Source organism: Equus przewalskii, chromosome 10 (assembly GCF_037783145.1).
Source record: "Equus przewalskii isolate Varuska chromosome 10, EquPr2, whole genome shotgun sequence".
Classification (NCBI taxonomy): Eukaryota; Metazoa; Chordata; class Mammalia; order Perissodactyla; family Equidae; genus Equus; species Equus przewalskii.
This window is the reverse complement of record NC_091840.1, coordinates 44558655-44584365: the sequence shown is the minus strand read 5'-3', so window position 1 is coordinate 44584365 and position 25711 is coordinate 44558655. Positions and strand designations below refer to the sequence as shown.

The following is a 25711-nucleotide window of genomic DNA, read 5'->3' as shown; positions in this document are numbered from 1 at the left end:
TTTATTACTATCCAATGTAAACAGATTAAATCTAACTGCTAGGATCACCAGAAGGGTACATTTTAAAACCAGAAATTCCTCATTTCTTCTCCCTGTTTCTTTTATACTTTGAGTATCCTCAGTCCCCTTTCAGATGCCATTTTTTATCATTGGGAATATGCTGGCCACTGATGTTCAAACTAAAGGCCTCTTTTCAAGTCCACTCTCCCTTCTCAATATCCTAAACTGCAGTAGTGAGCAGGGGAGTGACCTTACCTTGAGGGCCAAGTGTCTACAGCTTGCAGTGAGGCAATGGGTTGGGTAACCTGGGACAACCACCAGGGGCCTTCCCCCACCACCTCTGGCTGAGCTCACCACCAGCATCCTGTGGACTTCCTCCCCAACGCCCCAGGGCTCCTGCTCTTCCTGTGCACCCAGCTCCAGAAGCCAGTAAGAGCTCCTAGCTAATCAACCACAGGCAAGACAAGTGCTGGTGAGGCAGTGGGAGGTCAGGGATGGTGTGTGAGGTCTTAGTCACTGGTGTATAAGTTTCATTACTAACAAGTAACAGCCCATGAAGCTGTGGAGGATCAGTCCAAGGGTTTTTAGTACTTTCTTTTGAACAGACCTAAAACCCTTGGTTCAAAAGAAATTTTACCTGGAAGTCCACGATAAAAATGGCTCAAAATAGAACTGCTCTGTTTAGAGGGACCAGGGCCCTGGTCTCCTTCCAACTACCCACAGTGACATCTGATGGGGCACCAAGGAATACAGTTCGAAAACCATTAGCTCTCTCTCAAGATGAAAAAAACTAGGGAAGTCTAGAGAGAGTAAAAACCCGCCTAAAGTCACACAGTCAGTTAATGGCAGACCAGAGGCTGGCATTTTCCCCACCAGGTGACTCTGCTTTAGCCCAGGTTTCTGTGTTCTATATCCTTAGAATGAGCAGGTCTTGGTCCTTACAACAATAAGATCAAACTTCCAGGATGAGCAAAAAGTTCCATGAGAAAGAAAAATCATATTTTACCTGGCAAAACAGTTCTGTAGGTAATGAGGGGCTCTACCATAATTCAGTTTAACAACATCCAGAGATGACCAGCTAAAGGGATAACTTTTCATGGCAGCACTACAAAGCATCTGAGTATTCAAGTACACAATTCTGGACATGATGATGGCAGCCACCAACCCTGGGGACACAGGAGGTCCCTGCAAATGGCACTACTACACAAAGCAAGCTCAAAGGGTGCAGGTGACCGAGTGTGGGTGGAGGATACACCTGAAGGATGAGCTCTCCATCCAGACTCCTCCTCCTATCCCAGTCCTTCTGCCCAAAGTGAAGAGAGATGCATTTCTTTAGTTAGAAGAAATCTTTTCTCCCATGCTAGCTGATTTGATGGTTTTAAATCAATTACATCTTATCCCATAGATCTCTGGGCTACAGCCTCAGGTATCCTTTCAGTTTTATTCATGGGACTCATTTCTATGTCTTCTACTTTTCACTGAGACATCATGGTGTAATAAAAAGAGCACCAGGAAAGGAATTCTAGTCTCTGACATCTAGATCTGGCTTCCAGTCCTAGCTCCTCCACTTCCAAACTATGTAACCCTGGGCAAATCACTTAACCTCCCTGAGCTGCAGGCATTACAGCTCATATAAACGCCTATAAAATGAGAGGCAGGCATTGTGAAGATGAAATGAAATAAAGCATGTAAAAGACTTTTAAATTATAAAGCACCATAAAAGAGTGAAGTATCCATGTTATTACAGTTCTTCAATCAATGGACCAGACACATTTTATTGCATCACTTCAGAACTGCTCCTGGAAATTCTCTTGCCTCCCGCCAGGACTGTACACCTACCCTCATGATGCTAGGAATGCAGGGTTAGCTGTGAAGGGCGTGGCTAAGGGTTTCCCAGAGCTGGTCTTCCCAGCCAACCTCCCTTTTGGTGGTGTCTGGAGCAAAACAATACTATAAAATAATCCTCTAGCAGCCAAGTGTGGAAAATTAAAAAGAAGGATCACTAATCCAGACAGGAAAAGCTCTGATTTACTGCTCTAACCTCTCGTCATAAAATGGCAGTGAAACAAAAACACCATTCTGTAGAATGAAGGGAGAGGAAATTTAGAGTTGGACAGAAAAATCCGAAGGAAATGAAAGTGCTAGTGTGTTCTGAAAAGTAACTCTCCAAATATGCCACTGGTCGTCTTGATGTTTCCAGGCCTCTCCAATGGCTTCCAGACCTGAAGTGATCAGCCTACAGTGAGGGGGGCCTCTCCTGGCTGATGGTGCTGCCAACTTCACGGCGGGTCTGTCAGCCTCTCACGCCATCACGGGACCAGATGAGGGCACAAGCAAAAGCTACGCTGACAAGTGTAGGAGATGATGAACGAGGCAGGGAAGAATTCTGCTGCCCCACCACTGGGCTAATTAAGCTTGTGCATGTTGCTAATTCCCATGGTGAGGCAATTCAGGGGCAGAGGGGTGAGACAGGAAGGGCTCCTTTTTCACTGTTCTCTAAGTGTACTTTCAGATAAAGGCTTTCTATAAAGACCACCAAAGCTGTAATCTCTGAATGTGGTCAATGGGCAGAGGATCATATTTAGAATGAGCAGACCCATTTTCAGAAACAAACATCAGGTGGGCTGCATGTGGAAATGCGAACCAGACTTACCTGATCTAAATCTCCTTTCTCTGCCGCCAGTTCCTCCATCTCTGGTGCTGGCTCATCTTCCAGGAAGGGATTGGTGGATGGGGGAGGAGACTCGAGTTTTTTCTGTTAAGAGACATAAGAAAGACACATACTTTCTGAGTATATCTAATAGCTTTCCCCATCGAGCTAAATCATGAAGTCCGATCTAATAAACAAGAATGGAGGTAACCCAGACCACAGTCTCACCTCCAGGCCTTCACATTGCTTTTCCACCTTCCAGAAAACTTACTGCCCACCCCACCTCAATCACAGTCTGGCTAAAACTCTCATTCATCCTTCAGTCTTCAAATGAATGAGAAGTCCCTTCTTCTGGGAAGCCTTCCCTGTCTGCCGAGTTTGGGTTAGATGTCCCTGCCACACGCTCCCACCTCACCAAGTATGTCCCCTACCCAGGCAGTTATTAAAATACTGCAATTGCCCGTTTATTTGTCTTCTCCCCACTAGATTCCAGGATGGCAGGGATCACGGCTGTCTTGTTCCCCATCCTGTCTCTAGTGCATGGTATATAACAGGTGCTCCATAAATATGGGTTTGAAGTCAAGAACAAACTATAAAGCTAATCTTATGTGTTCTGGATGATAGATAGAAGTCCCTTCCCAAATAAGTCCCATTACGACAACCACAACAAAATCTCCTTGGGAAAATCTCCTCCCCAGTTCCTGAATATGAACCCTTTTTACAAATACATCATTGAGGGGGACCACAGGCTAGTGGGAAAGCTGGAAGCAGGAGATGTGAGTTTTAGCTCCAACTCTGCTGCATTGGCCAAATCAGATAGCTTCTCTAAGGCACAACAGCCTCATCTGCTGAATGAGGATACAGTTACAGGAGTACTTGAAGGATCAAATGTGATAAAGTGTGTGAAACCCTAGAAGAAGCACATGATACGTACAACAGACTTTAGTGACGATAATTCCAGTGCAACAACAGAATCAAGGCAGCTTTTCGGAATTTTTCACAAATTTGACCTCAAGATGTTGTTTATGTGAGGGAGCTGGGAGTTCTAGGAGAAAGGAAACTAAGTGGACCAGCAGGACAAAAGGGATTGGCTGGTGCTGGGGGTGAGGGGAAGGGGCAAGGACTGGCTCAAGAAGACAAGAAGCCAGGTGGAGAGGGAGTTTCTAAATGTACTTGTGACATCTTCATATGTATCAGTGGAGCAACTTGAACTAATCTCTAAGCCAAGAGGGACAGCAGATGGACCATGGCGTGAATGTCAAGTGCCAGGACATCAATGAAGATATTACCAAAAACCCCAAAACAAAACAAAACAAAAACCCCAAACAAACAAAATAACCCAGAAAAATAAAAAATAAGACTTAAACAGAAAAAACAAAAACCACACTTGTGTCTGGTTTAGGCTTTAAGACAGTTCTGCTTACACTCATGTAAACTACTTAATTCTTGGCCAAAACACTTGGATGCTATTATGTAGCTAGACAGAGCCTCAGCGTATGAAGAAAGCCTTGTGATTAATGCATTAGCTCAAGGTAATCATGAGCAGGACAATGATTTTTGTGGCGTCCTGTTGAGAAACAATATGGTCTAACAACCAAGCAAACATTTCAAATTTATACGCTTCGAACTTTGGCTTGTTTGCCTGATATGGAAAAGAAAAAATCCCTATAAACTTAAAGGTATTTAAGTTTATTTTTAGAAATAGGCTATTTTTAGAAAGCAACGTTTCCTTGCAAACAGGATTTCTAAGTTTTAGCTGTCTTGCCAGGGTTGCTGGTATCTTAGGGAGAGGGCAATGGTGACAAAGGGAATCTACGAAGCCTACGCTTCAACAACAACAAGTTAAATTAGTTAATAGTATTGACTCCTGATCCCACTGGCTGAACAGTGGGTTTTGGAATCACACTGTTGAGCTGAATCCCTATGATTCTGAGGTTTTTGGTTCTTTGGAGATGTGGAAAGAAAGTCAGTAAGTGAAGTTAAAAGCTTTGTTCGAAATCACTGAGTGATAGAAACAGGATTTGAATTTTTGAACTAAACGTTCCTCCTAGGTCTACCAGGGGTGATAACAGCATCTTACAATTACACGAAGGTGGGCTTCATTCTAAAAACAATGTTAGCGGAAATAGTGATAAAAAGTGGACATCGGTGAAGTGGACTGAGGGTGTTCCTGGGCTCCACGCTCACCAGTGGACTGTCCAACAGATTAAGTAGTAAGAAGCAAAACATAAAAGGCAGGACTGAAAAGACATTTGAGGCAGTACAGCGTGGGCTACTTGCTGAGTGTTACCGGGTCGGAAAATTCCCAAGGTTTCTTTCCCGTTTCCACAGTCTGTCTCTATTAACATACTGATACGATTACTGAGGGAGTCCTGGGCACTAAAGAACTCCTTGCTTGTTCATTTGGGGTACACACATTCCAAGTGTGGATCAAGTTGATATAAGACAAGTGGTTCACTCCTCCATTCATCCACTTGAGAAATGGATGTGCTGGGCACTCTGAGGAGAGCAGTGAGCAAGAGAGACCACCTCTGCCCTCATGGAGACTGTAGTCAGGTGGGGAGACAGACTTTCATCAAGCGATCACACAAACATGTGATGAGGGCCATGCAGGAAAAGCAGAGGTTGTTATGAAAGGATGCAACAGAGGGTCATGGAAAACTTCCCTAGGAAATGATGTTTGAGCCAGAACTGGAGGATACTCCAGTTAAATATGGGAAGGAGGAAGGAGAAGTGTGTGTGTGTGTGTGTGGGGGGGGGCAGAGCCTTCTAAGCAAAGGGAAGACCATACGTTTACCATTCGTTCAGCAGTTCTCTGCTCTGAGCACCTACTCTCTTCCAGGGACTCTTCTAGGCACTAGGGAAGCAACACTGAATAAGATAGACAAGGAGGGCAGGCACTGGGATGAAAATAAAGCTGAGGAACTGGGACGGGTCGGGGTGAGGCTGGAGAAGTGCTTCTTTATGTAGGGTGATCAGGGAAGGCCTCTTTGAGGAGGTGATATTTGAGCAGAGACCTAAATGAGGAGAAGGAGCCAGCAGGAGAAAAATCTGGGGGAGAGCATTCTCAGCAGAGGGACCCTGTTTGAAGGGTGGAATGAGCCCGGTGAGTCTGAGGGACAGAAAGGAGGAGAGGGGACATGAGGTAAGAGAGGCGGCAGGCGCCCAGTCACAGCCTTTCATGGGCCAAGGTAAAGTTAGATTTTCTTCTCATTGCAACTGGGCAGTCACTCGGGGATTTAAACAGACAAGTCATATGATCTAATTTAGACTTTTAAAATATAATTCCACTGCCGTGAGGAGAATGACTCTAAGGGAAGCAAGAAGATCAGTTTGTGAGCCTGCTACAGTGTTCCAGACAAGCTCTGATACAGGACTGGACTAAGATGGTGTCATGGTGACAGAGAAAGGTGGGCAGATTTGGGACACATTTAGAAGATAAAGTCAAGAGGACTTGTTGAGAGTGTGGATGTGAGGGCGAAGGAAAGAAAGGAGTCAAGGATCAATCACTTTTTGGCCTGAGCAACTGGGTGGCTGGTATTACCACTACTAAGAGGGGGCAGCCTCGTGCAGTGGTGAGAGCACAGGCTCTGGATCTGACAAACCTGGGTTCAAGTCCAGGCTCTATCACTTGGGTATGTTGCTTAACTTCTCCAACCCTCAATTCTTCTATCTGCAATGTGAAGGGATATTAACAGCTGCTGCACAGAGCTGGCATGAGGATTAGACGAGACAATGTATAGAAAGCATGAGATATGTCTATAAAGCAGCTCAACACAGTGTCTGGCACATAGGGAAAGCTCAGTAAGTGGGAGCTTTCATTAGTCTTTAATGGGGGCTGGCAACTAAATAAGGCAGAACTGTGGTTGTGCCTCCCTCAATGAAGCAACTCTAAGAAGGGGAAGAAGTGAGAGCGCAGGGCTAAGAAGTCTTCTAAAAAGAATTCCTTTTAATCACAAGTGAGATCCTGTCCCTACTATTTTGTCTCTTTGGGGATCTCTCCAGGAAGTGAAAGCAATGGGCCCATCAAATTACAAGGCAAAGGCATACTGAGCTCGCCCTTCTTCTGTATTCTCCACTGAAGCCCTCCCAGTACCGCACCTACCACCATCCTACTGGCAAATGCTATATTACAAAACCTTGGGGGTATATACAGACTCCTGCTATTTAGAGGGCTATGTTACTGCTCAGATTAATTTGCTGTAATGAAAAAACAAGTCTTTGCAGAACCAGTCCCTGGCACATCTCAGCCTTCTGTGCAAGAGCCCTGTCATCAGAGCCAACCAGACCACACTTCTCATTCCTGCTTTGCAGCTGTCGTAGACCATAAAGAATTACAAGGTTGGGTTTAGATTTTAAATAACTCAAATGACATATTCCATGAGCTCTGGGGCCGCTAAATGAAACCAAAAATTTGCCAAGAAATAAACGACTTTCCAATTTTAAAAGAATTCATTCATTTTGCTACGATGACAGTTGATTTCAAGTCTGTACAGGAAGGAAAAAATTCTTCATGTAGCAAGTTAATTCCTACTAATTAAACCACACGGGATTCCCAACACCTTGCAAACAATAAGGGCCACAGGACAGCCAGACTGTCTAATTTACTGTTGGGAAGAGAAAGCCTGGCTTTAGTCGGTAGTATATCCATAGCTGGGTCTGCCTGCACAAATCCTTTTCTGAGGCCCTAGCTGGACACTTTAAATTATCAAAGAAGAAACTCTGAAATTTAAGACTAATCTTTTTCCTTTTCCTGGAGGAGAAAGCTTTCAGTTATGAGATGAAAGTTCCACAGTTTCTGCATTTCTCATTCCATAAATACTTTACTCCAGTCCAATTCCTGATTTGTCCTGAAAGAGATGGCCTGGAGGCTTCAGCTGAAGGACTGAAGGGTAGGACTATGCACACCTGGTTTAATATTATTGGAACCCCTCTCTTGGTGTCAACACGTTTATATCTTATATTATGACAGTTACGTATAGATTTCTTTCTCCTGCTTGACCGTAAGCATCTGTCTGACTCAATTTTTCATCTTTTCTCAAGGCCCTGAACAAAGACGGAGCTTGAAAAACACTTGTGAATAAATGTTGATCCGATAAGCAGCACTCAATGAAACACTCTTTGGACACAAAGACAACATTTTCTATTTTCTGTAAACAAAAAACCCTATGAGTGTGTGCACTTGCGTGCACATATGCATGTTTATAAGAGAGTCTCAAAAATATATTCCAAACTATTAAACAGTGGACATCTCTGGGGAGAGGGATTTAGAGTAGTGGAGAAAGAAGAGACTGTTCTTCTAAAATGTTTTATTCTGTTTGAGTTTTAACAAGTATATATTTCTGTCTTCTTCTTGGTAGACAAGGTGTTTATCTGAGGAGTAAAGATTATAACTAAACTCAGACAGTATTTTCTAAAGTCCTTAATATTTTTAAATTATGATATAATTAACATAAAATTCACCATTTTAAGGTGATTTACTATTCAGTGATTTTTAGTATATTCACAAGGTTGTGCAACTATCACCACTATCTAATCCTAGAAGATTTTTCACCCCAAAAAGAAACCCCATATCCACTAGCTGTCGATTCCCAGTCTTCCCCACTGTCTCATCCCTGGCCTATTCTGTACATTTCATATAAATGGAATCATATGACATTTGGCTTTTTATGTCTGGCTTCTTCTGCATAGTATAGTGTTTTCAAGTTTCATCCATGTTGTAATATGTGTACTCCAGTCCTATTTATGGCTGAATAATATTCCATTGTATGGATATACCACATTTTGTTTATTTATTTGTCCATTAATGGACATTTGGGTTGTTTCTACCTTTTGGCTATTGTGAATAGTGCTGCTATGAACATCTGTGTACAAGTGTTTGTATGAATATGTTTTCAATTCTCTTGAGTATATACGTAGGAGCAGAAGCATGTATTACTCCAGTAATTACAAAAACATTTTCAGATTGCTTTGTTTTTTTATGTGGCAGAGTTACACCTTTATGTTACGCATCAGAGCATTAGCATCATGAAATGCACTAAAACAAAGACTGACTACTTCATCTGAATCTTAATAAACCATCACTAATATCAACACTCAGTGCTAGGAGAGACCAAGCAGATGTATTCATAAGAGACAACAAGAATACAGAAAGAAGTTCAAAACAGAGGCTATCTTAAACTTGAAAATACTCATACCTTTTGACCCCATAATTCCACTTGGATCATAAGAAAATAATCTCAAATGTGAAAACGACTTGTTCACTAAATGTTCATTGTGGCCTTCTCTATGAAACTGAGAAACTGACAAGTACCTAAGGGTCCAACAAGAAAAGAACGGTCAGGGAAACTATGGAACATCTATGTAACAAAATGTTATACAGTGATTGAGAAAGCACTTAAGATACGATATATGAAGAAAAGTAGGATATAAAATTGTATTTACACGTCATATACAAAAATTAACTTAAAATGGATCAAAAATCTAACATAAGAGCTAAAACTATAAAACTCTTAGAAACATAGGTAAATCTATTAAATCTATGTGACCTCGGATATGACACCAAAACTCAAACAACAAAGGAAAAAAACTGATAAATTGGAGTTCATCAAAATTGAAAACTTTTGTATATCAAAGGACAATATCAATAAAGTAAAAAGGCAGGGCCAGCCCCATGGCCGAGTGGTTAGGTTTGTATGTTCCACTTCGGTGGCCCAGGGTTTCACTGGTTCAGATCCTGGGTGCAGACATGGCACTGCTCATTAGGCCATGCTGAGGCGGCATCCCACATGCCACAACTAGAAGGACCCACAACTAAAATATACAGCTATGTACTAGGGGATTTGGGGAGAAAAAGCCAAAAAAAAAAAAAAAAAGAAAGAAAGAAAAAGCGAAAAGGCAACTCACAGAATGGGAGAAAATATTTGCAGATCATATATCTGATATACAAGAGAATGCATAAAGACTATCTAGAATATATAAAAACCTCCTATAACTCTGCAACAAAAAGAGAAACGACCCAATTAAAAAATACACAACAAATAAAGAGAAAAGAACCCAAACATAACACTAAAGAAAGTCATCAAATCACAAAGGAAGAGAGCAAGGGAAGAAGAAAGAAACAGAGAAAAACTACAAAAATATCCAGGAAAAAGGTAACAAAACAGCAATAAGTACATATCTATCAATGATTATTTAAATGTACATGGACTAAATGCTCCAATCAAAAGACAAAAGGTGGCTGAATGGATAAAAAAACCCAAGACTTATATATATGCTGCATGCAAGAGACATACTTTAGATCTAAAGGCACACACAGGCTGAAAGTGAAGGGATGAAAAAAAGATAATCCACCCAAATGGAAATGAAAAGAAAGCTGGGGTAGCAATATTTATATTAGACAAAATAGACTTTAAAACAAAAACAGTAGCAAGAGATAAAGAAGGACATTACATAAAGATAAAGGGAATAATCCACCAAGAGGATATAACCCTTGTAAATATCTATGTGTCCAACACAGGAGCACCTAAATACATAAAGCAAATATTAACAGACGTAAAAAAAGAAATTTACAGTAACACAATAATAGAAGGGGACTTTACCACCCCACTTGCATCAATGGATAGATCATCCAGACAGAAACTCAATAAGGAAACACTGGCCTTACATGACACATTAGACCAGATGAACTTAATAGACATATACACAAACTCCATCCAGAAACAGCAGAATACACATTCTTTTCAAATGCACATGGAATGTTCTCCTGGACAGATCACATGTTAGGCCACAAAACAAGTCTCAATAAATTTAAGAAGACTGAAATAATATTAAGCATCTTTTCCAACCACAACGGTATGAAACTAGGAATCAACTACAAGAAGAAAACTGAAAAACTCACAAATAAGTGTAGATTAAACAAAATGCCACTGAACAACTATTGGGTCGACAAAGAAATCAAAGCAGAGATCTGGAGACAAATGAAAATGAAAATATGACATACCAAAATCTATGGGATATAGCAAAAGTCATACTAAGAGGGAGGTTTATAGCAATATAGGCCTACTTCAAGAAACAAGAAAAATCTCTAATAAACAATGTAACATTACATCTAAAGAAACTAGAAAAAGAAGAACAAACCAACCCCAAAATCAGAAGAAGAAAGGAAATAATAAAAATCAGAGTGGAAATAAATGAAACAGAGACTAAAAAGACAATAGAAAAGATCAATGAAACTAAAAGCTGGTTCTTTGAAAAGATAAACTAAATCGACAAACCTTTAGCTAGACTCACTAAGAAAAAAAAACAAAAAAAAGCAAATAAATAAAATCGGAAACAAAAGAGGAGAAAGTACAATGGATATCACAGAAATACAAAGGATAAGAGAATACTATGAAAAGCCAAATGCCAACAAACTGGATAACTTAGAAGAAATGGATAAATTCTTAGACTCCCACAACCTTTCAAAACTGAATCAAGAAAAAAATAGAGAATCTGAACAGATCAATCACTAGTAAGGAGATTGAAACAGTAATCAAAAACCTCCCAAAAAACAAAGTCCAGGACCAGATGGCTTCCCCAGTGAATTCTACCAAACATTCAAAGAAGATTTAATACTTATACTTCTCAAACTCTTCCAAAAAATTAAAAAGGAGGAGATGCTTCCTAACATTTTATGAGGCTAACATTACTTTGATACCAAAACCAGAGGACAACACAAAAAAAGAAAATTACAGGCCAATATTGCTGATGCACACAGATCCAAAAATCCTCAATAAAATATTAGCAAATTGAACACAACATTAAAAGGATCACACACCACAATCAAGTGGGATTCATTCTAGGGATGCAACAATGGCCCAACGTCGGCAAATCAATCAATGTGATACAGCACATTAACAAAATGAAGAATAAAAATCACATGATCATCTCAGTAAATGCAAAGAAAGCATTCGACAAGATTCAGCACTCATTTATGATAACCCCGAATAAGAAGGGTATAGAAGGAAAGTACCTCAACATGATAAAGGCCATATACAACATAGCTAACACCATACTCAATGGTGAAAAACTGAAAGCTATCCCTCTAAGAACAGGTACAACACAAGGAATACCCACTTTCGCCACTCTTATTCAACATAGTATTGGAAGTTCTAGCCAGAGCAATTAGGCAAGAAAAAGAAGTAAAAGGGATCCAAATTGGGAAGAAAGAAGTAAAACTGTCACTATTTGCCGATGATGTGACTTTATACGAAAACCCTAAGAATCCACCAAAAAAGTATTAGAAATAATACATGAACAGCAAAGTTATAGGGTATGAAATCAATATGCAAAAATCAGTTGCATTTCTATATAATAACAAACTAGCAGAAAGAGAAATCAAGAATATAATCCTATTTACATTGCAACAAAAAGAGTAAAATACCTAGGAGTAAATCTAACCAAGGAGGTTAAAGACCTGCACACTGAAAACTATAAAACATTGTTGAAAGAAAGGGAGGAAGACAAAAAGAAAGAGAAAGATACTCCGTGTTTATGTTTGGAAGACTGAAAATAGCTAAAATGTCCATATTACCTAAAGCAAACTACAGATTCAATGCAATCCCTATCAAAGTCCGAATGACATTTTTCACAGAAATAGAACAAAGAACCCTAAAATTTATATGGAACAACAAAAGACCCCGAATAGCCAAAGGAATCCTGAGGGAAAAAAACAGAGCTGGAGGCATCACACTCCCTTATTTCAAAGTATACTACAAAGCTACAATAATCAAAACAGCATGGTACTGGCAGAAAAACAGACACACAGATCAATGGGACAGAACTGAAAGCCCAAAAATAAACTCAAATTTTTATGGACAGCTAGTTTTGGACAAAGGAGCAAGAAAATACAATGGAGAAAGGAAGTCTCTTCAGAAAATGGTGCTGAGGACATGGGACAGCCACACGCAAAAAGAATGAAAGCAGATCATTATCTTACACCATACACAAAAATTAATTCAAAACGGATTAAAGACTTGTAAGACCTGAAAACCATAAAACTCCTAGAAGAAAACATAGGCAGTACAGTCTTTGACATTGGTCTTAGCAGCATCTTTTTGAATATGTCTCCACACACAAGGGAAACAAACATACAAATGGGACCACATCAAACTAAAAAGCTGCATGGCAAAAGAAATCATCAACAAAATGAAAAGACAACCTACCAGTTGGGAGAAGATATGTGCAAATCATATATCTGATAAGGGGTTAACATCCAAAATATACAAAGAACTCATACAACTCAACAACAAAAAAATCTTAATTAAAAAATGGGCAGAGGATCCAAACAGAAATTTTTCCAAAGAAGATATACAGATGGCCAACAGGAAAAGGTGTTCAACCACACTAATTATTAGGAAAATGCAAATCAAAACCACAATGAGATGTCACCTCATGCGCATCAGAATGGCTATTATTAAAAAGACCAAAAATAACAAGTGTTGGAGAGCATGTGGAGAAAAGGGAATCCTCGTACACTGCTGGTGGGAATGCAACCTGGTGTAGCCACTTTGGAAAACAGTATGGAGATTCCTCAAAAAATTAAAAAGAGAACTACCATACGATCCAGCTATTACACTTGTAGGTACTTATCCAAAGAACACAAATACATTAATTTGAAAAGATATATGTACTCCTATGTTCACTGCAGCATTATTTACAATAGCCGAGACAATGGAAACAACCTAAGTGCCCACTGATGGATGAATAGATAAAGATGTGGTATATACATAAAATGGAATACTATTAAGTCATAAAGAAGATGAAAGCTTGCCATTTGTAACAACTTGGACAGACCTTGGGGGTATTTTGCTAAGTGAGATAAGTCAGATGGAGAAAGCCAAATAGCATATGATCTCACACATACATGGAATATAAAACAACAACAAACACAGAGATACAAAGAACAGATTGATAGTTACCAGAGGGGAAGGTCACGGTGGAGGGAGGGCAAAAGGGTAAAGGTGGACATTTGTACAGTGACAGATGGCAACTAGGCTTTTGATGGTGAACACGATGTAGTCTATACAGAAGTCAAAATATAATGATGTACACCTAAAATTTATATAATGTTATAAACCAATGTTACTTCAATAAAAAAAAATATTTTGGGGGCCAGCCCCAGGGGCTGAGAGGTTAAGTCCTCTGTGCTCTGCTTCAGTGGCCCAGGTTGGGTTCCTGGGTGTAGATCTACACCACTTGTCTGTCAGCAGCCATGCTATGGTGGTGGCTCACCTACAAAAAGAGGGGGATTAGCAGGAGATGTTAGCTCAGGGTGAATCTTCCTCAGCAAAAAGAAAAATTGAAACACTAAAGGGGGCTCATTGGGCAAGGGAAAGCTATTTCCTTGTTCAGGACAGAAGTCCTCAGGACAGAACTGCTGCTACCCTGCCCACTCCTCCTCTGACATTCTCTCCCTAATGCAAGTGTTAAATTGTTGGAAGACTGAGGCGTAGGGTGAGCCCCTCTGGGTGAGCTTTCGTAAGTAGCAAGCCCTTTGCAAATACTCTTATGCTCAAACTGCATGGTTGAAAATCATACCTATAGCTTCTATATTTATAACGTAATTTTAAAAACTAGGCAAGTATAAACGTATATTAAAATGACCCCTATAAGCCAAAGGGCAATTCTATTTAGAGATGCAACTTACGCAATGGCCAAGAGGGGAAATTCAGTTGCATGAAATGGGAAAATTTTAAATTTTATTTGAAAAACAAATCTGTCAAATTCAACGAGCCAGTTATAAAAACTTAACCCGACCTACTCTGTTTTCAGTAGAGGCCGAATATAATTTCTTCACCTTGAATTTAATCATTGAGTCAGTAATAATGCACACAGGTACAGTTAAACCACATCCAGACGTTTGCTTTTAATTTCAAGGCATTTTAACTTACAAACTATTTTGAATCTCTCTTCAAGGGTCAGAGGCTTAGGCAAGTGGCAAAATTCACGGGCAGCTCACTTCCTCCAGTAACGGCTACGGCACAGGACATTATAAACTTGTTACGGTGAGTACAGTAAAAACAAAATAAGCCCTGTCCTCAGGGTTCTCTCAGTCTATGTTTCTATCAGATGTCAAAGTCGCTTCTGTCAAAAAAGAGCAAAAGACGACGATCATCATCGCGATCAGTCAGGGGAGCTGGGCTGCGGTAGGTCTTCCCAGGCGAGCTCGACCCCTCTCGAGCTCACCATTACTGACTCACTGTCAGTCAGTCACCAAGGGGCTTAAAAAGTTCTGAATGACATAGTGAAGGCGAGTGGAGGTGGGTTGGGGAGGGGGCAGCAAGGGAGGGTCTCTGGTCAACTTGGCTCCTTGGCTGACTTCTTACCTGCTCTATAACTTTCCAAGGAATTCACTAACTTTCTACGAATATGTTAAAGGGTATCAAGATACCTTGACTCATTTTGTAGTTTATTCTGATATTCTGAAATAAAGTGGTGGCCACAAAAGATTTTCCCAAAAGCATATCCTGGGAGCAAGGCAGCATGAGGAGAAGGTAAGGAGCCAAGGAGAGGCACATCTTCAGCTGGGTGCCCAGCGGCTAGACTGGAGTCGGGCTGATTGAAGGCCCTGGCTCAGCCCAGGCCAGCCTCTTCCCAGCGCTGCCTGTTGTGAGCACGGTCAGTGACCATGACTAATCCACCAGGGCCCCTGCCACTGAGGCTTACAGGCTACAGGTGAAGAAGGTGTGGTCCCACTTGGCCCACAGCAAGGTGATGGGAGGACCAGGCTCAGAGTGAACATCACCCACAGTGAGAAGCACGACCTTCACATCACCCCACAGCAGGGCTGCAGTGAACTGATTCACCAAGGCCTGGCCTGCCTTGCTGAAGAGACAATAGGGGTTCTGTCGCCTTTCTAGAAACCAATCGTTAAGGGGAGATCCTTTAAGGCTATGGAGCAGCCATTGTCAGGACATGGAATGCAGAATGGTGTAACTGGGACCTAGAATGGTCCAGAGGAAAAGTTTGACTTAAACAAGTTGAACGATTTGGAGAAGTTTGTGGAGAAGACAGCTGACCAATGGGAGGGGTGAATTAAGAGCTCATGGTTCAGCAGGATTTCCTGGCCAAGGATTTGTAGTCCGAAACTCTCTGCAAACTTGATAGGAGAGGAAAGCAACAACTGAACAATTGGAGGAGATATTGGTAAATGGATCATGCCAGAAAATTTCAAGAACAGAAGACCAAAATGGAAGGGATTGGTGAAAAAGGTTCAAGTGTTCCTAGCTTACAGTGACCAACACCACAGAGCACAGCATCTGCCAGGAGACAGAAAGCTGCAGGACAGGAGCCTGGCCCTGGCTGAGTGAGTGACCGTGGCGAGACCACACTGCCCTGAGAAACAAGCACTTCCAACCGTCACCTCTCTCAGACAGAAGGTGGCTACCAGTCGGCCAATTGCCACTTTGACATTCCTATACCTGTTTTGTACAAAAAAGCATTATCTTCGCAAACTTGTGTACAGCTCTCGTCAGTTTTTCACTGTCTCTACGTGGTTAGCCTGTTGAGCAGCCTCACCATGTCTAGAGGGGGCTCTCCAGCACAAGTGAGACCTGAGGTGACCTGGGACAGCCCCAAGTGTACAGGCTATCCTGGTCATGAGATATAATGGGGCCATTTGGTCCGCTGTAATCCTATAGCTCCCTAAATGTAAAACCAAAATCACCAGGAAGTAGGGTCCAGCCAACGCAGGGAAGAATGGCTCAAAACAGGTGTTTGGCACTAATGCTATTCAAGCTTCCTTCACGGGGACCTATTTCCCATCCAGTTAGCTGGATTACGGGCTCACAGAGCCTGTCCTTATGCTCTACTGACCCTGCCCAACTGGAAGCCATCAGAGCTCAGGGGGGCCCTCCCAGGGTGAGGCCTGTGCTTAATGCTTACATCTTCCCCGAGCACATCTCCTCAGGCTGAACCCAGAGCTGTGTAAGTCTCTGCTTCAAACCAGGATGGAAGCATGGCTTGGGTAGGGCGGAGAGGAGGGCCAGCATGAGGAAATCAGGTGGGTGGTGAAGCCAATCAAATACTCCTTAGGAGAGATGTATGCTTCCTTCAGTGGCATTTCGGTTACCTATGCTTTGTGGTTGCAGTTGTATTTTACTTGAATAAAGACATGAGTGGCCCTGAGTAGGCAGGGCATTGTGGTCTTGCCTTAAAAATGAGTGCTTCTCAATCCAAGTGCCCATCGACTCATGACTGGATAAAGAAGATGTAGTATATATATATACAATGGAATACTACTCAGCCAGAAAAAAAGACAAATTCATCCCATTTGCAATAACATGGAAGGACCTAGAGGGAATTATGCTAAGCGAAATAGTCTGAGAAAGACATATGATTTCACTCATATGTGGAATATCAACAAACACACGGACAAAGAAAACAGTTCAGTGGTTACCAGGGGAACAGGGGTGGGGGGCTGGAACAGGGGGTGAAGGGGAGCACTTATGTGGTGACAGTCAAGAAATAATGTACAGCTGAAATCTCACATTGATGTAAACTATTATGAACTCAATAATAAAAAAAAAAAGCGTAGGGGGGGAAAAAAACCCCAGTGCTTCTGCCACCTCTCTTCAGCCCAGTGCCCTGAGGGACCAGCTCCTGATGCACCTACTCTGAGGCAGGTCTTGGGGGGCAAAGAGGGGATTCCACTGAAGTCCCAGGATTTCAGGACCAGAAAGGTGGGGGCTGGAGAAGGTAGTAGAGGTGAGGGGTAAACAAGTGAACGGGACTCCAGCTGCGCGACCTCGCGTAAGTTTTAAATGAGTCTAGCACCCAGCTCCTAGGGTTGATGAAGCAAAGCCATCGGCTGCAGGCAGACGCACCTTGCACAGTGTGGGACACACAGTGGATGTTCAAAACATGTCAGCTTTTATTCTGTGTGGACTCCACATTAGCTTGTTAGAAGAAAGCATTTGGAAGTCACTATTTTGGCCCATCTCCCTCATTTTAAAAAAACTGAAAAATAACTTTGCTAAACTATATAAATGCGAAAAGTATGTTTTAAAAAGTATGTAAACACATTTGTATAAGAAAAATTCAAACAAAGTACCAGAGTAAAGTGAAAAAAAAAAAGTCTTTGCTTCTCCATCTACTCTCACTCCAACTTCCTTCTCCAGAGACATCCACTGTTAGCATTTCCAACCTCCTTCTTACACAGTCACATACATGAACATGATTCTTGCTTTTACATAAATGGAATTATAGATACTAGCCTGCAGCTTACACTTTGCACTTAATACATCTGAGAGGGTTTTCTTCTGTGATGGCACACCTAGATCTATCCCCTATTCTACCACTTTTAAACTGCTGCACACAACGCCACAGTCTGGATATGCCGTACTGTATTTCACCATTCTTCAATGATGGATATTATGGAAATCTCCAATTTTTTTTGCTTTTAAGGCTACAGTTCACCTCTTTGTAAACCCCCTCTACATGTACGGGACTTTTTTGTAGACTTCATATCTAGATGTGAAACTGCTGCCTCACACATTTAAATTTGGATACACATTGACAACTTGCTCTTCAAAAAGGCTGTACCAATTTGTATACCAGTACTAAAATCTTGTATTGTTAGTCTTGTAATTTTGTGGCCAACCTGATGTATGGAAATTAGTATCCTGTTCTATTTTTTTATATGTTTATTAGCCAACTGTATTTCTTCAGTGAATTTCCTGCTAGACCCTGTAGTTATTTTTCTAATGGGTTGCTTGTCTTTTTCTTATTGATTTTTAAGAATTCTTTATATATGCTGGCTATTAGTCATTTGTCTTACATAGCTTAAACTACTTTTTTTCCTAGTCTGTTGTTTATCCCTTAAATTATGTTTATGGTCTCTTTGTACAAACAGAATTTTGTTCTTTCTATGTTGTCAAATCTCAGTACTGTTTTTTATGGCTTCTGGGTTTTATGTCTTGTTTATTTCCCCCTAGCACCCTGCTATTAAAGGACAGTCTATTCTTCTCATTTAACAGAGAAGGCAGTTCACTGAGTTACAAGAGAGTCAGGACTGGACCACAGGTCTCTCTTGACTGCCGGTCTGAGGATTTTCCTACCAAATCACATCACTTCTCTGTTATTACTAGCAGTTTTTTTGTTTTTCAATCCAGTTTTAAAGGGAATTCAAGAGGTATGGCTTTCTCAATTTTGATTTCTTCTTTCCTCGTTTTTTCCTTCCCTCCTCACTCCTGTCTGCCTGTCCAAGGTCTGTGTACTCTTCACATGATTAGGGAACAGAGATGGGTCGGCCATGATTCCTGCATTCAAGGAGCGCAAACTGTGTGTGTGTCATGATGAAAACAGAAATTACTATAAAACATAAAAATTTGGTTTCCCTACATATAGAGAACCTGAAGAAAACATACTAATGTGTTAGCAGGGAGTCTGGGTTTCCAAAAAGAAGAGGTTTTCAGAGAGACACTTTGGACCTGGCCTTTGATTACACAGAGCTTAAATAATTTTAACCAACACCACCACATTCTACCTTTTCAATGGAAGTGCACAGTCCTCTGATCTGCATATCTTTGTCTTTTAATCTTTTAGTATCTCTCCGACATGCAGATCTGTACACCTGGCTTGAGGTTTACAGAGACACATGGACCTGGTTTGCTTACCAGAGACATTAAGAAAACAAACCCTGAAGTAAAAACATATCCTAATTATAATCAAACTGAAGGTGATAAAGTAATAAGTTATTTGTGACTGAATAAGTGAGGCCTCTATGACTCACAAAATTACTGGCCTGTAAAATGGGACCAATATTTAGATAAAATGATGATAGGACATTCTAAAAACAAGAAGTACTGCATCAGAGACAAACAATAAATCCATACAAAGTATCATCACTATTCACATGAATTCAGCGAAATCCATGAAATGGGAGATTAAACACCTGAGCCAATGGACGGAATCACCATACTGTGAAAGACTGAAGTGAAGCCCAGCACCCAAGCCACTGACTGGGTTCCAGCCTCCCTTGGGAAGGTCTTACCAGAGTCCCATCTGTCAGGGTGCAGCCGGAGAAGCGTTTTGCAAGAAACCCCTCAAAGTTTGTTGTTCTCTGAATAGCAAAAAGAAGCAACTTCACTTCAATTTCCTTAGCTCTGGTACGCATAATCTTGGCAAGTTCTGTCCTTCAAAATAAAGAGATAAGAAACAGATGAAGGGGATAAGAGGTACAAACTTCCAGTCATAAAATAAATAAGTCATGACAATGTAATGTACAGCATAGAGAAGAGAAAAAAAAGAATGTTTTCAAACAAACTGATCATTCACGATAAGAGAAAGTAAATGGCTTTAGCTTATATTAAAAAAAATGTACATGATCATTTCAAATCCTGAGGTCTGTTATCAACTTAGACATATATATTCTAAATAAGAATTTTAAGGTGAAATCATCCACCAGTCAAAAGAAATCAAAGAGTATGGACACCAATTTGTTTATATGGTTACCACTATTTTTATATCTTTAAATTTCTCAATAATTTGCTAACAATATATATGAAACATTTACTCAGTATTTTATAAAAAATGCATATATTCTATGTAATTTCACAAGTTGTTAATTACTGAATTACAAAGTCCTCCCTCTTCCAGAGAGCTCAAAACCCTCCCTTCAGCCAGAGAGCAGCACCCCTGGAAATACATGTGAGAGACCAGAATCCCCACGTGAAAAGCGACATGGACACGCTTAGGTGGTGCCTGCCTGTGAAGCTTAAGTGCCAGTCACTCATATTGTTCTGTTTCAGAATGTGAGCTGTTTAGGAACAATGACATGAGAGTTCTTATTACTTTCTGAGCTGTGATCATCTTCCCACATAAATAAATGACAAAATCAAAGAGCCTCTGAGTTTACTTGAGAATTATGTATCTGTAGGATTTTAGCCAAAATTCGAACACTGAAAGTTTGGCAGCCAACACTGACATTAGCTGGCAACAATAGCAGGTTCGTTGGCTTTAGTATACTTCCAGGCTCCCACGGACTTCATTTTTCAGAGTTTGCAAGTTGCTGAACTGTATGCTAAAGAGAATTAGTTATCAATTTCTCAAGGAATTTGCTCTCTCTCTGCTAATCAGTACTTAGGAAGTGACAATCACAACTGACCTTGAATCAATACTAAAAGGTTATCTAAATCTATAGTAGCAAACTTATTTCTTAAAACAATAGCCACATAGAATGTACAACACCAAGAGTGAACCCCAATGTAAACTATGGATTCTGGGTGATAATGATCTGTCAACGTAGGGCCATCAACTGCAACAAATGTACTCTGGGGGAGGCTGCACATGTGCAGGGGCAGGGGATTATGGGAAATCTCTGAAACTTCCTCTTTATTTTGCTGTGAACCTAAAACTGTCCTAAAAAAGAAAGTCTATTAAAAAAAATAACCAGTAGCCAACATCGCTTAAGACATTTTCTCCCTACAATGTGATTAAAGCATGCAACTTGACTATACTCCCTATGATTATAAGAAAGAAAACTACCATGAATTAGTCTAAGGTGGCTGAGCTACGCTTGGATATGGGACTTTTAAAATAATTAACCTGGAGTTAATGTATCTTTTCACTATTAGAAGGGAATGTTTAACCAATAAAAACCAGTTACTGCCACTGTTGTGGTATAGCCACAAGTAGAGAATAAAAAATTTTCTACCTTTAGCTCTGTCATGGATACAGTGGTGTAACCTTCTTGGGCTTTAATTCTTCCAGATAAAGGGACTATTTGTCCCTGGGCTACACTCATGGAAACTGAAGACAGGATGAATGAGAGAAGGTCTTTAAAATGCTTAGAACACTCAGATGCCAACATTATTAATTATACAAAGACCATAATCACTGTATTAGGGTAGGAAATTTGTTCAACAAATATTTCCCGAGTGTCTACTATATCACTGAAGTAGATACTATCCCCGTCCCTAGGGAACTATCTATTTAGCAAGTCAGAAAATCAAAACGATGATGGACACATATACTGCACACTGAGATATGTGATAAAGACACAGGGGAAACGTGGGGCAACGAATCACTATCGGGAAATCTGTTGATGAGCCTTGAGTTGGTTAAGTTGAGAAGGTAGGCTATTCAAGGCAAGGGCTAGGCCAAAGGAAAGTCCTAGAGCAAAGACAGGAGCAGATGTAGCTGCTGTGTTATATATATATTACTGTTAAGGCAAAAAAAAGTGCCCTGGCTACAGCCTACTGGCCCAAGGTTCTCATGTACTCTTTTTTCACTTTTTTCCCATCAAAGTGTTTACCCCTCCTCCACATGATGCTCTCTCCTCTAGGGCTGAAACTGAAGTTGAACAAGGTGCAATATAACTACAACTGGAGTTAGGGAGTTGGTTTTGGATATATAAAATCTGACTTTCAATAGGAAAGGAGTGTTCTGCGGGGAGAGAGTCCAGCACAGGTGAAGAAGTAAATAATGACTTTAAAACAACCCAAAAAAGGTGTAAGTGGTACCCAATCCACAAGACAACATGGAACCTCCAGAGACTGGAGGATTGATTTCAATTAACACCAAAATCAGTAAAGAGTTGGAATCTACCTTGTGACGTGGCAAAATTCTACAGCAATTCTCTCGGTCATGTACCACTCACGTGGAAACATACGGCCATATTTTTCCTCATAGTCCACAAGCTGGCGTTTTATCCAGGCATAGCGTCTGTCGATTTTGTCCAACCAGGCAACCTTAGGAAGGCAGGGAACAAAATCCACCACAGTGCTTAGAAGTAGTGTTCACAGTTTAAGGAAGCTAGCAGAAACACAGAACCAAGAAAAACATGACCAACCTCTCTATTTCTCACAGTTTTAAAGAAACTAGGCTACTTTTTCACTTGATCCAGAGGTTTTTAGCCTGGGATCCATGACTGGGCTTCAGAGGTCTGTAAATTTCCCAAAACTGTATGCAAAGTTTTAAACATAGGTATATTTTTCTGGGGAGAAGATCTGTAGCTCTCATTAATTTCTCCAAAGGGTCAGTGATCCCCAAATGGTAAAGAACCACTAAACTGTACAGTCAGCCCCTAGGATTCATCAGTCAACAACCAATAGTTTAAGACAATAATACTAATAAAGTGTAAATCACTACACTTGAGAGCACTCAATTTTCAATAAAATTCAAATGTAACATCTGATCTCATTTGGTCAATACTTACATCTTGGTTTTCTTGAAAAAGTACTAGATACTCTGACAGATGCTGTTTAATAAACTTTTTGATGATTTCCTGTTTGATTCTTGGGTCCAAAATATTAGCAACCAGACATGCATCTCGTAGGACATTGCTGGGTCCTCCTGGCCTCTGGTAAAACAAACAACGCACATCAGTTCAAAAGCCAGAAACAACCTTTAAATCTCACGGCCTGTGACAGCTGCTACTTCTTGTTCCTTTCTGGAAGTTATTACTACTCCCACTCCCCTGACACTCATTCTTCTGCTGTGGATGGATATTTTAGTTGCTTGTTCCTTGATGAAAGAATCATTAAGCTGGTCTGCAGTAGCCAACATAAAAGCTATTCTGTGAATGAGCAATGAGACATTTTGGAAACAGGGCCAGCAATGATCCTAGGAAATTTGGCTTTCTGAACACCAAAACTGCAATCACCTTGTTGAAGAGCCCTAAAAGTCAGAATGACACCAGTCTCACTCTACACGTACCACTTTCCCGATTCTAACCTCATATTCCTGTTCTTACGGTGCTCTATTTGTGCCAAAAAGTGTGGTGGCATTTAAAACCTAAAACCACGTTCCAAAACACCAGACTTGTTTCACTGACAGTCAACCACCCAGACAGGCAGCCAAAGGTAAAATATTACGATAGCGGCCCCTTGACCTGAAAAGAACAGCAGAAGGATATCAAGGGGGTGTATGGATACACCATGATGGGAAGGCCTTTGTTCTTACTGAAGGCTTCAATCTCACTGAACGCTTCTTTACAGTAACTCACTGAATGAACATGGTTGGCTGAGTGGACTACAGTCAAAAGAACATTTCGAATCTACTCTTGGCTTGGCTAAATAGCCATGTAGTTTTGGCGTAGTTACTGAAACTCATCTAATAAATAAAGGAAAAAAGGGCTTTACCTAGGTGATGATTAAGGTTCTTCAAAATCTTTATGATTTTTCTTTTTTGCCAATTCTGTCCAATTTATCCATCTCAACAGAAGTTTAACAGTTTCATAAGTGTTACCTAAGCTGCCTAAAGCTAAACTGTTAAAATGCTGCCTTGCTCCACGCCGAGTGGCTCTTACGTCATCTGCGGAGCACTCTGACTGCTCAACTCTTCCTTCTGGGTGAAGGTGTTTGATCTGACTGAGAAGCCACAGGAGCCAAAACCCATGGGCTCATGGGTTCAATTTTTTTCATTTAAAAAGAACTTAATAGGTTACCTTGGATAATTTTTTTAATATCTTGATTTCCATTTGTGAAATAGGAATAGTAACACAAGGCCTTTAAGAAAAGTCAACAATCATTAAAAAGGAAAAAAGAAAACTCTTAAAACAACATTAAGTTACTCAGCCAGAGAAAAGGGAAGCAAGCTGTTCAAGAAAAGCATTTTAGAGGCTGGCCTGGTGGTGTAGTGGTTAAGTCTGCACACTCCACTTTGGCGGTCTGGGGTCCGCAGGTTCGGTGCCCGGGTGCAGACCTACACACTGCTCATCAAGCCATGCTGTAGTGGCATCCCACATACAAAACAGAGGAAGATTGCCACAGATGTCAGTTCAGGGATAATCTTCCTCAAGCAAAAAGAGGAAGACCGGCAACAGATGTTAGCTCAGGGCCAATCTTAGACACACACACAGAAAATCATTTTAACTTCATTTGCCTGGTGGGATCTGAGAAAAAGATATAAAGTAGTTATGGTTAGTTCCTTCTAAATAACAAAGCTGGGCTTCATTCACATCTTTCTGGAACCTCTTGAAACTAGGACGGACAGCAGAGTATAGTAAAGCAGACCTTGGACTAAGAAGAGTCTAGTGCTTATAATTTGTGAATATCTTACAATCTCTTTTCACAGAATGGCTTTCCAACATCCATTCCCCACAGTTACATCAAATGAATCAGAAATATGAAGTCCTCAGAGAAACACACTTTATAAATAAAACATCTGATTGCTAGAAGACAGCCACAATATGCAGACATTAAAATCAAGAGCAGGTTTCCTATAGAAAGTAATCTATAAAGCTAGGACAGCTACCCCCACCTATTTCCTAAGTTTCTTTTATGGAGCACAAAGAAAAATGATTAAGATATTTCCAGTTATTGAATTATAGAGCAGATCCAGGAAACGTTCCTTGGCTCAGTAAATGAACACAGATCCCCCATCTCCATCCACCAAGTGCAGTCTGAACACTGCTCGCTCATGTGTGCTTTGGTTCATTTCTGTGATGAACAATTTTCTCTTGAAATAGCTCAAATAATAGAGGAAAAAAGCTACTGAAGGTTCTTCCCTCCCTGACACATGCAAAGCATTAAGATTACGTCTGCTACAATTTGAAGGACAGAGCTGAAAGCAGTTACCCAAGCACAATGACAGCCAAGTGAGGCCAAGCTTGTTACGTGAGAAGTGTAACCAATAGCTCACAAGTGGAAGACTGTGGGCTTCCCAGACACAACACAAACAGATACGCTATCAGGGAGAGCTGAAGGGATTAATTCTAAAGAACAAGACTCCGATCATTAACAGGGAGTCTCCTAGCTGTGTCATTCCGAGGGTTACATAAGCCTGTGGACACTCCTCCCAGTTGTCTTTTCACCAAACTGAAACCAATAAGTTATGTAACAATCCAAAAAACCTTGCGGCTTGAAGATTTTTTTTTTTTAACACAGCCATGAGAAAAAAGGAATTTACTGGGCAGGCAAGATATTAGATTTGACACACATTAAATTAAACCAAAACAAATCCTCACTTTTTGATGCTGGAAGAACAAAGATGAGGAATCAACACTGCTTTGGGGTATTTAAAATCAAGGATGGTCTCATTACCCTGAACGTCTGGAAAACAGACCTACGGCTGCTG

The 25711-nt window shown here is 40.7% G+C and overlaps 1 protein-coding gene across 1 annotated transcript in view; it reads right to left on the bottom strand.

The window, feature by feature from the left end:
• VPS53 (VPS53 subunit of GARP complex) overlaps window positions 1–25711 on the bottom strand; it is a 138138-nt gene that overhangs the window by 62366 nt on the left and 50061 nt on the right. Inside the window, exons 9-12 of the mRNA XM_070562842.1 lie at window positions 22851–22994; window positions 22241–22383; window positions 19686–19827; window positions 2654–2755 (exon numbers count right to left, since the gene is read on the bottom strand). Coding sequence (XP_070418943.1) covers window positions 2654–2755; window positions 19686–19827; window positions 22241–22383; window positions 22851–22994 — 531 coding nt within the window. The remainder of the gene's footprint in view (window positions 1–2653; window positions 2756–19685; window positions 19828–22240; window positions 22384–22850; window positions 22995–25711) is intronic.